Below are 12,724 nucleotides of genomic sequence, written 5' to 3'. Positions count from 1 at the left end.
GGCTGCCACCTGCCTAGGGACACATGTGTGTCCTTCTCAGGCCTCTGTGTGTTGTGGCAGCTCAGGCTGTTCTGGGTGAGTCCAAATCCTGCCTCCCTCATACCCTATGACTTGGCCTGACACTTGGGGGTGTTTTGGATGCTTGTGGGTTTTGCATGTGAAGGCTCAAAACAGGGTAATGCTGGGAGTGTGTGTGGGGTGGTAAATGATTGTGTATGAGGCAGTAGATGAGTGTGTGAGGAGCAATAGATGAGCGTGTGTAGAGCAGACAGATGGGTGTGTGTGAGGTAGTAGATGAGTGTGTATGGGAGATGGACAGATGAGTGTGTAGGGTGCAGACAGCTGAGTGTGTGTAGGGCAGACAGATGAGTGTGTGGGGCAGACAGATGAGTGTGTGTGTGGCAGACAGATGAATGTATGTGGCATACAGATAAGTGTGTGTAGGGCAGTAGATGAGTGGTGGGGGCAGACAGATGAGTGTGTGCTGGGAGATGATGGAGACCCACATAGGGATTGTCTGCAAAATGGGTCCCAGGAACCTTCTGTGAGATTGGAGGCAGGCTAGGCTGTGACTAAAAGCCATCCCACACCTCCATGGACTCTTCCTCCTTTGTTTCCAGAATCTTCTTTGCTACAGTCAGGGTGCTGGCTTCCATGGAACCCTTAGAGCTAGATGCAGGCCACCTGTTAGGACAATAATGAGGAAAATAGAGAACCCACACCTCTTGACCATCTCAAACACAGGCCTCAGCACCCTCTTTACTGATACTCAGTAAGGGGAGCTCCCTGTCCAAGGTCACACAACTGGGAAATTGCAAAGTGGGGATTTGAACCCAAGCCCCAACCAGAAAGACAGGGTCATCTATGAAACTCCCAGGGTATCGCTGGAGACCACGGGAGACTCAGTGGCACTTATGGATGATGGGGCACTGGGGACTTGGGTGGGGCAGGATTGCAGATAGATACTGGAGTTGGTTGTCCTGACTTATAATCTCAGGTCTGGTAAAGTTACATTGATTGGGTCTCAGTTTCCATGCCTGTGAAATGGGAGGGGTCAGATATGCAACTCATGAATTACCATTAGGACCACCTGGGGCAATGCCAGGGGCTGTAAGTTGGATACAGAGGCTGAGAACTTCCGGCTTGAGGGCTCCAGGCAGTGGGGACTGCAGGTGCCGAGGCCTTAGGTTCGGAACATGCATCCGACATGGCCGTGCTGAAGACACCCAGAGCTAGAGCTTGTAACTATGAGTGACGGGTGATGGACATTCTGAGGAGGTGGCACTTCGGCTGCACGCCGGCATGTTCCAGGACAAAGGAACAGCCGCTGTGAAGTCTCTGAGGTGGGATGCTGCCCTGAGCGTTCAAGCTCCCGAAGGGAGTCTGGTGTGAGGGGAGGAACAGTGGAGGCTGGCGGGGGGTTCTGAGGCAGTGGTGTGGTGTTCTGACTGAAGGCTCTGCCTGTTCCCTCCAGGAGGATCTCCTTCAAGGGCACACCTACAGAGGAGCAGGTGCGGGAGACCAGCCTGGGGCTACTGACCGGATACCTGGGGTCCATTGTGGATGCCATCGTGAGCTCTGCAGGGCGCTGCCCGATTGCCCTGCGCCTGGCCTTTAAGCAGCTCCAGCGGTGTGTGGAGAAACGCTTCCCAGGGGTGGAGCATCAGGTGGGCTGGGTTCTGTGGGCGCTGATGCAAAAATGTTGGGGTGGGCCGGGCCCATGTTCAGGGTCACACGCAGAGCCAGGCCACAGGTGACACCAAGACCTGGGCTGTTCAGATTTAAGTATGTGTGTTCTGGCAGAGGGACAGTGTTCTTGGCAGGACCTAGAACCCAGGGGACCAATGATGATGCCTGATGAAGGTGGTGGTGATGATGATGGTGATGGTGGTGGTGATGATATTGATGGTGATGATAATGATGATGGTGGTGGTGGTGGTGATGATGGTGGTGATGATGGTGATGATGATGATGGTATTGGTGGTGATGGTGGTGATGATGGTGATGATGATGGTGATGATGGTGATGATGGTGATGGTGGTGATGATGGTGATGATGATGATGGTGGTGATGATGGTGATGATGATGATGGTGGTGGTGGTGGTGGTGGTGATGATGATGGTGGTGATGATGATGATGGTGGTGGTGGTGATGATGATGATGGTGGTGGTGGTGGTGGTGATGATGATGATGGTGGTGATGATGATGATGGTGATGATGATGATGATGGTGATGATGATGATGATGATGGTGATGATGATGATGATGATGGTGATGATGATGATGATGATGGTGATGATGGTGATGATGATGATGATGGTGTTGGTGATGATGGTGGTGGTGATGATGTTGATGGTGATGATGATGATGATGATGGTGGTGAGGTGATGATGGTGTTGGTGGTGGTGTTGGTGGTGATGATGGTGGTGATGATGATGGTAGTGATGAGAGCAGAAGGGAGGGAGAAGATCAGGGCCAGGATGAAGGCTCAGTGTGTTCTGGAGGTGCTAGACTCTCCCAGCCTGGATACAAAAGATGGAAACTGGGGGCTGTGGCTTTGGGCCTGGTGAGGTACATGAGCAGAGCAGATGTAGAACTGTAGGGAGTGGTGGAGACCGTGGCAAAATGTAGCCCCACAGCTTATCTCCAGGGACCACTTAGGCCAATGTTCTACATAGGAATGGGGCCTTAGCCCCCTGCTCCTACAGAGCCTTTTTCTCACTGCTATGCTGGGGCTAAAACACAGTGTCACACACACCAGGCACACACTCTACCACTGAGCCAAGGCCTAGCTCTCTCTTCACTTTTTTATTTTGAAACAGGGCCTTGCTAAGTTTCCAAGGCAGGCCTTGAACTTGCAGTCCTCCTGACTCACCTTCTGGAATATCTGGGATGATGGACAGGCCTTTGTCCCAAGCTGAGCTGAGCTGAGCTAGGCTAAGCTGGGCATCTTCTTTCCTTCCTTCCTTCCTTCCTTCCTTCCTTCCTTCCTTCCTTCCTTCCTTCCTTTTCATCTTCTCCCTCACCCCCAACTTCCTCTCTCTCTCTTGCCAACTTCCAGGGTTCTATATAAAGTCTCCCAGATTTGAAACATTAGGGCTAATTCACCTAGACACACAAGCAAAAGTCACTTGGAATCAGTCACCATGCGTTGAGGTTGTCCTGGACCGGGGGCCGCCAGTCTGAGATCCCTGTTTTGTTTTTGTTTGGTTGACTTTTGTTGTTTGTTTTGTTTTGGGTTTTTTTTTGAAACAGGATTTCTCTAAGTAACAGCCCTGGCTGTCCTGGAACTCACTTTGTAGACCAGGCTAGCCTCGAACTCACGGAGATCTGCCAGTCTCTGCCTCTGGAATACTGCTGGGATTAAAGGCGTGTGCCACCACCACCTGGCTGAGATCCCTGTTTTAATAATGTTCAGTGCACAACCTGAGGTGGCTGTCAGGGGGAGCTTGGTGGCACAGGCCTGTAATTGCAACTCTACTGGAGGTTGCAGCAGGAGTATAAGTTCAGGGCTAGCCTGGGCAACAGACAGATGCCATTGATGTTGCCTTCAGTTACAGGTGAAACCAGCAAGATTTTTTTTTTTTAGATTTATTTTATTTATGTGTGTGCGCTCACACTCAGAGGCCAAAGGGTGTCATTTGAGTCCTTAGCATTCCAGATGTTTGTGAGCCACCTGATGTGGGTGCGAGATCCGGACTCGGGTCTTCTGATAGAGCACTAAGCATGCACTATTAACCACTGAGGCAACTCTCCTGCCTCAACCAGACTAACTTTTCCCCAATGCTAAGTACAGACCTCTTGGCAGAAAGATCCAGAACCCACTGAATGCTGGAGATGTCACAGTCCAATTCTTACAGCCTGAGTTAAGAGCTTTGAAGATGTATATAGCATCTCTCTCTGCTTTTTGTTTACAGATTGGGAAACTGAGGCCCAGAGAGCTTGAGATTTCTTCCCCAGATTCCTCCTCCTCCCCCATAGGATTGAGCTCTGGCCTCCCATCTAGAGGTGGCGTCATTGCACCCCAGTTAGCCTGGCTCGCGCCCGGGCTGCCTCAGAGGTGTTAAGTGGGACACGGCTGAGGTATGGAAGAGGGAAAGTTTTCAGGAGGCCAGCTCCCCACTCAGCTCAGCCCAGGAAGCCAACATCAGCGCCACCCACGTGTCCCCAGTGGGCAGGGACCACAGACTTTCTCAGATGATGAAGATAGGGAGCCCTGAGAAGCCTCTGGGAGTGTGTGTGTGTGTGTGTGTGTGTGTGTGTGTGTGGTGTATGCATGTGAGTGTATGTGAATGTGTGTGAATGTGCATGTATGTGAGTGAGTGTGAGTGTGTACATATGAGTGTGAGTGTGCATGTATGTGTGTGTCTGTCTGTATGTGTACATGTATGTGAGTGCATGTGAGTGTGCATGTATGTGTGTGTCTGTCTGTATGTGTACATGTATGTGAGTGCATGTGAGTGTGCATGTATGTGAGTGAGTGTGAGTGCATATGAGTGTGAGTGTGCATGTATGTGTGTGTCTGTATGTATGTGTGCATGCATGTGAGTGCATGTGAGTGTGTGTGCATGTATGTGAGTACATGTGGGTGTGCATGTATGTGAATGTGAGTGTATGTGCATGTGAGTGTGCATGTATGTGTGTATGTATGTGTATATGTATGTGAGTGCGTGTGCATGTATGTGAGTGCATGTGAGTGTGCATGTATGTGAGTGAGTGTGTGCATATTAGTGTGAGTGTGCATGTATGTGTGTGTGTCTGTATGTATGTGTACATGCATGTGAGTGTATGTGAATGTGTGTGAGTGTGCGTGAGTGTGTGTGCGCATATGAGTGTGAGTGTGCATGTATGTGTGTGTCTATATGTATGTGTGCATGCATGTGAATGCATGTGAGTGTGTATGTGCATGTATGTGAGTGCATGTGAGTGTGCATGTATGTGAATGCATGTGAGTGTGTATGTGCATGTATGTGAGTACATGTGAGTGTGCATGTATGTGAGTGAGTGTGAGTGTATGTGCATAGGAGTGTGTGTGTGTGTGTGTGTGTGTGTGTGTGTGTGAGAGAGAGAGAGAGAGAGAGAGAGAGAGAGAGAGAGAGAGATGTAGCCCAGGCTGCCTTTTCTAATTTATTATGTGTCCAAGGATGATTGTTCTCGTTTGCTTTCTACTGCGGTGATGAACACCAAGGCAAATTTGGGGAGAAAAGAGCTTGTAGTCTGTCATGGAGGGAAGTCGAGGCAGGAACCTGGAGGTAGGAAATGGAGCAGAGACCATGGAGGGACACTGCTCACTGTTTTGCTCTCCAGGGATTGTTTAGTTTGCTTTCTCATACTGCCCAGGACCCCCTGCTCAGGTATCATGCTGGCCACTGTGGGTTGGACCCTCCCACATCAATTATGAGTCAAGAAGATGCCCCCACAGCTTTTCCTACAAGCAATCTGATTGAGTTGTTTTCTTAATTGGGGTCCCTCTTCCCAGATAACTGTAGCTTGTCACGTTCACACACACACACACACACACACACACACACACACACACACACACAACTAACTAGCACAGTGACTTTGAACTTGTGGTCCCCCTGCCTCCGCCTCCCACGTGCTGGGATCCCAGGCGTGTGTCACCACAGCCGGTTTCTGCGGCACTGGGGAGAAACGCAGGGTCCCATGCACACTAGGCAAGCGCTCCAGTGGTACAGATGCACCCACAGCCCTCTTTTTTACTTTTCATTTTGAGACAAGGTATCGCTAACTTGCCCAGGCTAGCCTTGAACTTGTGACCCCCTGCCTTGGCCCCTGTGTACATGGGGTGACAGGCCTGGCTCATGTGTACCTGGATGAGCTAACGTTGGGGGTTAAAATGATTTGGGGAACCTGCCTGGGAGGAGGTGGTGATCTGGGGACAGACAGTTCAGGGCTCTGACTGGGGTGGTCCCCTCTCAAGAAGCCTTGGGTACAGATGTTGCAGGGCCCACTGGCAAGGCTGGCATGCCCAGGAAGCTAACACACTCCAGGGTAGCTATTGTCACAGGTGTGACTGACACCCCAAAATAAACATAGACATACATGCTCAGGCTTGATATAGCAGTGGGGGAGCGAGCTGTGCCCAGTGCGGAAAGTCCGCGGAGGGACTCAGCTGGGCTCTGCAGCCTGACTGCCGGCTCCTTGCTGAGCCTCAGTCTCCTCATTTGGAAAGTAGAGATTAAATGCGCTCTTGACCCTTGACCCTCGGGTAGCTGAGCCTGAATGGCTAGAGAGTGGTAAACAACTCTGCTGTTGGTCCCTGGGTAATCTTGGGCAAATGACCAATCTGGGCCTCAGTTGCTGCCTCTCTAAAACTGGCTGTAACCCACCCTAGAGTGAGTGGTAAGTAAAGTCTGTGGGAGGAGAATGTGGTCTGTTCTTGCAACCATAGCTCATGGGTCTGGGTTTGAATCCTGACTCCTCTGCTGTGTGACCTTGAGCAAGCCACTTGGCCTCTCTGAGGTCGCAACGATATCTCTCTCCTCTGGCTGTGGGTTCGGGCACAGGAGACTGCTAAAACCAGTTTTGTTTGCCATATCAGTTTCATCCCCCCCCCATTTTCCAGCTAGAGAAACTGAGGCAGAGAGGAGGGAGCATCCTCCTTGGCAGGCTAGGAAACGCCTCCTGACCCAACTCCCTCTCCCTTTCTGGGCACTTAGTGTTTGCTGCCTCAGTTTCCCCAGCTGGGACAAGGGCTTCAGGACCTGTTGTGATTCTCTGGCAGGATGTGAAGTACCTGGCCACCAGCGGCTTCCTCTTTCTACGTTTTTTTGCGCCTGCCATCCTCACACCGAAGCTGTTCGACCTCAGAGACCAGCACGCGGACCCCCAGACCAGCCGCTCCTTGCTGCTGCTTGCTAAGGTGTGCATGTGTGTCTGGGGGGTGTGTGGGGGCTCCACCCAGGTCCTCTCAGCTGGAGAGAAGCATGATGGGAGAGATCGGGAAGGTCGTCGAGAAGGCCCAAAGGAAGCCAGTTTCCTTGTGTGGGTGTCTCTGTTTTTCTATGACATGGCCTTGCTGGGCCACTGAGACCTAGAACTTGCCCTATCACCCAGGGTGGCCTAGGACTCAGGGCAATCCTCCTGCCTCAGCCTCTTAAGTGCTGAGATTATAGGTCTCATTATAAACCACCATGGCTGGGTGGTGGTGACGCACGCCTTTAATCCCAGCACTCGGGAGGCAGAGGCAGGTGGATCTCCGTGAGTTTGAGGCCAGCCTGGTCTACAGAGCGAGATCCAGGACAGGCTCCAAAACTACACAGAGAAACCCTGTCTCAAAAAACCAAAACCAAACAAACAAAAAAACCAACAAAACAAAAAACAAAACAAAACAAAAACCAACCAAACAAACAAAACCAAAAAACCCCACCATGTCTGGCTTTCATTGTTCCACCCCCCACTCCCCTTTTGGCAGTATTGGGAATTGAACATGGGACCTTATGCATGGGAGGTGATCACTCTACCACTGAGCTACAGCCCCGATCCCTGTGGCTCTTTCCCTTTTCTTCCTCCTCATTTTCATTTTTTTAGATCATGAAAACTCACTCCTTCCAAAAGAAATGGAGGAAGTGGGCTAGCAGTCATTTATACCTCAGTATGAATTAAGCCATTCTTGACAAAGTAGCCACAACCTGCGGCTCTGCCGGGTCCCCAAGGACACATGATAAAATTGGGCAGTGCTGGGTGCTGGGTGCTGGGTGGGAACTGGGTGCTGGTTCCAAAAGGGAGAGTGCCCAAGGTATACAGATATGAGAACAGAGTTTGGGGTTGCAGAGGGTGCTCGCCTCAGCAGTGACCTTGGCTTCCTTTCTCCTCTGCCCCAGGCTGTGCAGAGCATTGGAAATCTGGGTCAGCAGCTGGGCCAGGGCAAGGAGCTGTGGCTGACCCCCCTGCACCCCTTCCTGATGCAGAGCATCTCACGTGTGAGGGACTTCCTGGACCAGTTGGTGGATGTGGATGGGGATGAGGGTGAGTCCTGTGGTCCTGCCACTCCTGGCTTGTGACCCCCACCCCTGGGGGGAGGAGTACTCAGCATCCCACTCCATTAGTCCCCAGTTCCCCAGCACCAAGATTGTGGACCTGCAGGTCAACCAGTCAGTCAATTAACATTTGTGTCAGACTTGGTTAGGCCATCTCTACCAACATAGCCATGTGGCAGGGTCATGGCATGGAGTCTCTAGTATGGGTACACTTAGTAAGTCTCTGCCATGTTAAATAGGCACCACCTCAAAGGCCTGGAGCTATGGCTTAGTGGATGAGAGCTTGCCTTGCATGCATGAGGTCCTAGGTTCAATCCTAGCACTGAAAAAAATAAAGATAGATACCCTTTTAGATGCTTTGGATAAAGTTGTTAATGAAGGGGAAATGGCTCAGTGGGTGAAGTGCTTACTGAGCAAGCTTGAGGACCTGAGTTCAAATCTCACCTAAAATCCAGCCATGGCTGTGCCTGTCTGTACCCCCAGCATTGGTGGAGACAAGGCAGATCCTCTGGGCTCCCTGACCAGCCACTGTAGCCAAATGGTGAGTTCCAGGGCCAACAAGTGGGCCTGTGTCAAATAATAAGCTGGGGAGCAACAGAGAAAGACTCCAGATGTTGACCTCTGGTCTCCACATGAGCAGATACACACATACATGTTTGCACTACACACATGCATGCATATGTACACACACACATACACACACACACACACACACACACACACACTCACATACACACAAATGAGACAGAAGAAAATCTTGGACTTATTCATAGGATTTTATTCTAGTGGGGACCAAGCTGTAAGACATTAGCCAAATATACAGAGTGTCAGGGGGGGTCACAAAGGTGAGGAGGGTGGGCTGGTGTGTGGTGTTCCACGTCTTTAATCCTAGCACTCAGGAGGCAGAGGCAAGAGAGGCCAGCCTGGTCTATAGAGAGTTCCAGGACAGTCTGGGCCACACAGTAAGACCCTGGAGAGAGAGACACAGAGAGAGAGAGAGAGAGAGAGAGAGAGAGAGAGAGAGAGAGAGAGAGAGAGAGAGAGAGAGAGAGAGAGAGACAGAGAGAGACAGAGAGAGAGAGAGACAGAGACAGAGACAGAACACAGAGACAGAGAGGATGGCCCAGAGTGGCCTCCCTAGTGCCTCTAGAGTGAACATCTGGAGTGAGCACTGTGACTTTTTTGGAGTGTGTTAAATCAACATCAGCTCCCAGACAAAGACACTGCCAGGTGCCCAGAGAATGGAGTCTGCACTTAGCCCCCAATACTGGATTTTCTCAAAGTCCTCTTCCTGTGAATCACCCAGCAGCCCCCTCAACCCCTGATCACCACCACCACAACCCAGGCGCTGAGGCAGCCTTGGGTTTAGTGCGCCACCTAGTGTCAGCATGGTGGAGATGACTTCGGACTCCAACAACAGGGCACAGACCCAAACCGGGGGAATTAAGCACGCTCTATTTTGCTCTTATCAGAGATTCTGCTGGCCCCAGAGATACTGACTGGGGGAAGGATGGCTTGTTTGGCTTCTGTCTGGGCACACAGACTAGCTAAAGGGTATCTTGGTGCAAGATGGAGACACTCTGGCTGGGATTCGGAGAACTAGTCCCAACGTCAGACTAGCGGTCCAGGCAGTGACCAACACGTGCAAAGGCCCTGGGGTAGTGACAGAGAGCATCAGAGAGGCTTGTGCAGAAGAGGGAAAGAAGAGAAGTGGTAGAAGAAAGTGGGGCACTGGGAAGCTGTTGGAGCAGTCCTCCCAACTCCAGTCGGCTTGTGTTGGGAGTGGAACGATGCTGTGCGCCTTTGAAGCAGAGGACTTGGGGTAGAGGGTACTTCCAAGTGGGAGACTCTGGTCACATAGGAGTAACCAGGCACAATGGAGAGCCCCAGCCAGCTGCAGTCTTACCTGCAGGTCCTGGGGCTTGGAGAGGGATCTGGGTACCGCTTTCCTCTGCTCCTTAGTCTCTTGCCTCAGTGGCTGGTGTGTGTGTGTGTGTGTGTCAAGGAGTGGGGTCTGAGATCATAGCCTTGGTCTTCGGAACAGACCGTTGCAGCAGGTGCCAGAGGCCCTAGACATGGCAGAGTCCCCCACCCCCTTTCTCTATTTCCCAGAGGCTGGGGGGCCAGCCTGTGCCCTGGTCCAACCCTCGACGATTGTTCGGGAAGGCTTCCTGCTGAAGCGCAAGGAGGAGCCTGCAGGCCTGGCTACTCGCTTTGCCTTCAAGAAGCGCTACTTCCGGCTGAGTGGGAAGGACCTCTCCTACTCCAAGACTCCAGAGTGGCAGGTGGGATTCCAACCACAAAAAGATGTCCCTATGATACTCGGGGGAAACAGAGACCCAGAGTGGGAGTTGGGGCACCCTCCCCCTGATATCATAGCAGCTAAGGCAACAAATTCCAAACTCTCGGCTGGCTCCAAGCTTGTGGCCAGCCTGGCCCAGGACAAGGACACATTTCACAGCTGGATATTCTGTCCAGGTGTGGACATGCAGGGGTGGGGTCCACAAGGCCTACACCAAGCATCGTAGACTCACGTAGGATTCATCTGCTCGGCTGGCTATGTGCAGGTGCACACACACACACACACACACACACACACACACACACACACACACACACACGCAGAGGCACTCACTCAACAACTCAGTCACCATGTACAAGCTTTCCCTGTGTGCCTGTGTGTGTCCTAGGCAGATGACACCACGGTCCTCCATCCTAACCAGCCCGAGGGAGACTAGGACTTGGCATTTCATCAGCTGTCTGGGTTGCAAGGCTGCATCCACAGACTGAGTGACTTTGGCAGGGTCGTTTGCCTTCAGGCCTCAGTTTCCCCGTCTTCACATTGAGGAGAATAACAGGCCCAGTCTCAGAAAGTGGTCACGGTCATTGAGTGAGCTGAGGGAAGCAAGGTTCCAAAAGTCACAGCCCAGAGCTACAGTGACTGCTGTGGGAAGGATGCTGGTGATGATGATGATTGTGATGATGATGATGATTGTGATGATGGTGATTGTGATGATGGTGATAGTGGTGGTGATGATGATTGTGATGATGGTGATGATGTTGGTGATGATGGTGGTGGTGATAATGATGATAATGATGATTGGATGGTGGTGATGATGATGGTTCCAGTGACAATGAGGGTGATGGTGACTGTAGGATGGTGGTGATAACGATGGTGGTGGTGGTGATGGTGTCAGTGATGTTAATGTTGGTGAAAGCAAACGTAGACCGGGGAAAAGTCCAGTCACTCAGCAGGTGACAGAGCGGGACTGTGGGGAAGACACAACAGAGCTGCTCAGAATTGAGTACACGTCCTTGGTGGCTCCACCTGGTGCCACATCCAAAGGCATGCTGCCTGTGGCTGCCCACAGGTCCACTCATCCATCCCAGTGTCCTGCATCCGTGCCGTGGAGCGTGTGGATGAAGGTGCCTTCCAACTACCACATGTCATGCAGGTGGTGACGCAGGATGGCACCGGGGTGCCACACACCACCTACCTCCAGTGCAAGGTAAGGTATCACCACAGCCAGGGGTGGGGACCCTGGGGACCCTGGCTCAGGCTCACCCACGTTTTGATTGGCTCTACCCCCTGCAGAACGTGAATGACCTCAACCAATGGCTGTCAGCCCTGCGTAAAGCCAGCGCCCCTAACCAGGACAAGCTGGCTGCCTGCCACCCTGGTGCCTTCCGCAGCGGACGCTGGACCTGCTGCCTCCAGGCTGAGCGCTCAGGTGAGGGGGTGGGTTTTGCGGCAGTCTCCACCCTCCCCATCTGCCAATCAGTAAGCATGACACTCTCACTTGGGCATGCTGTACAACCAGAAGCAAGTGACTTAATGTCTCTGTGTTTCAGTCTTCTCGACTGGGGAGTGGGGCTGAGGATAGCCCTGACCTCCTTGGTTCTATTAGCCGATACTGAGTTGGTACACTCAGAGCACCATCTGGCACATAATGCCAGCTACACACAAGTACTGTTTCCAACATCCCCACTATGTGCGAGCTGCCCAGAGCACACAGCCTGACTTGCTGAGCCTAGATGAGAATGATGGTGAGGATAACAGGTTGCTTTGCTTTTGCTGAGATGAATCTCTGGCCCTGAGCGCTGGCTGTACCATAGACCCCATCCCGGCCCCATCCGGACAATGATAAGAATGTTAGAATCACAAAACCAAGGCTTTGGAGACTTAGAGAGTATCTGAGACCCAGCCCTAGGGCAGGGGCTGGGGAAGGCTGCCTGGAGGAGACGTTACTTTGAGTGATGATGGGTGAGTGATGATGTGCAAGGCTGAGTGAGCAAAGGGGGCTAAGGCAGGACTCACGGGCCAGTACGGTCTGCTTCAGCGTCCTTTCCGTTTCTGTGATGAAACATTCTGCCCTTAGGGGAAGAAAGGGTTAATTTGGCTTCCATTTCTAGATCACGGTCCATCCCCGTGAAGGGAAGTCAGGGCAGGAACTTGAAGCAGAAACTATGGAGGAACACGGCTTGCTGGCCCACTCACAGGCTCACACTTAGCCAGCTTTCTTATGCAGCCCCGGACCACTTGCCTAGGGAATGGTGCCGCCCACAGTGGGCTGGGCTCTTGTGCATCAATTAACAATCAACACAATCCACCCCAGACATGACCATGGGCCAACCTGATCTGGACATGCCATTATTTGAGACTCTCTTCTCAGATGAGTCTAGGCTGTGTGTCAAGTTGACCATTAAAGCTGAGCAGGGCC

The 12,724-nt window shown here is 52.0% G+C and overlaps 1 protein-coding gene across 2 annotated transcripts in view; it reads left to right on the top strand.

Moving 5' to 3' along the window:
• Rasal1 (RAS protein activator like 1) overlaps window positions 1-12,724 on the top strand; it is a 31,901-nt gene that overhangs the window by 15,652 nt on the left and 3,525 nt on the right. For both annotated transcript variants that reach the window (XM_036171873.1, XM_036171874.1), the window contains 6 exons: window positions 1,475-1,667; window positions 6,749-6,886; window positions 7,848-7,992; window positions 10,116-10,288; window positions 11,375-11,512; window positions 11,599-11,734. In XM_036171873.1, the coding sequence (XP_036027766.1) occupies window positions 1,475-1,667; window positions 6,749-6,886; window positions 7,848-7,992; window positions 10,116-10,288; window positions 11,375-11,512; window positions 11,599-11,734 (923 nt within the window). The remainder of the gene's footprint in view (window positions 1-1,474; window positions 1,668-6,748; window positions 6,887-7,847; window positions 7,993-10,115; window positions 10,289-11,374; window positions 11,513-11,598; window positions 11,735-12,724) is intronic.

The sequence above is a fragment of the Onychomys torridus genome, chromosome 22 (assembly GCF_903995425.1).
Source record: "Onychomys torridus chromosome 22, mOncTor1.1, whole genome shotgun sequence".
In the NCBI taxonomy this organism is placed as follows: domain Eukaryota; kingdom Metazoa; phylum Chordata; class Mammalia; order Rodentia; family Cricetidae; genus Onychomys; species Onychomys torridus.
This window is presented reverse-complemented; position numbering and strand designations above follow the sequence as displayed.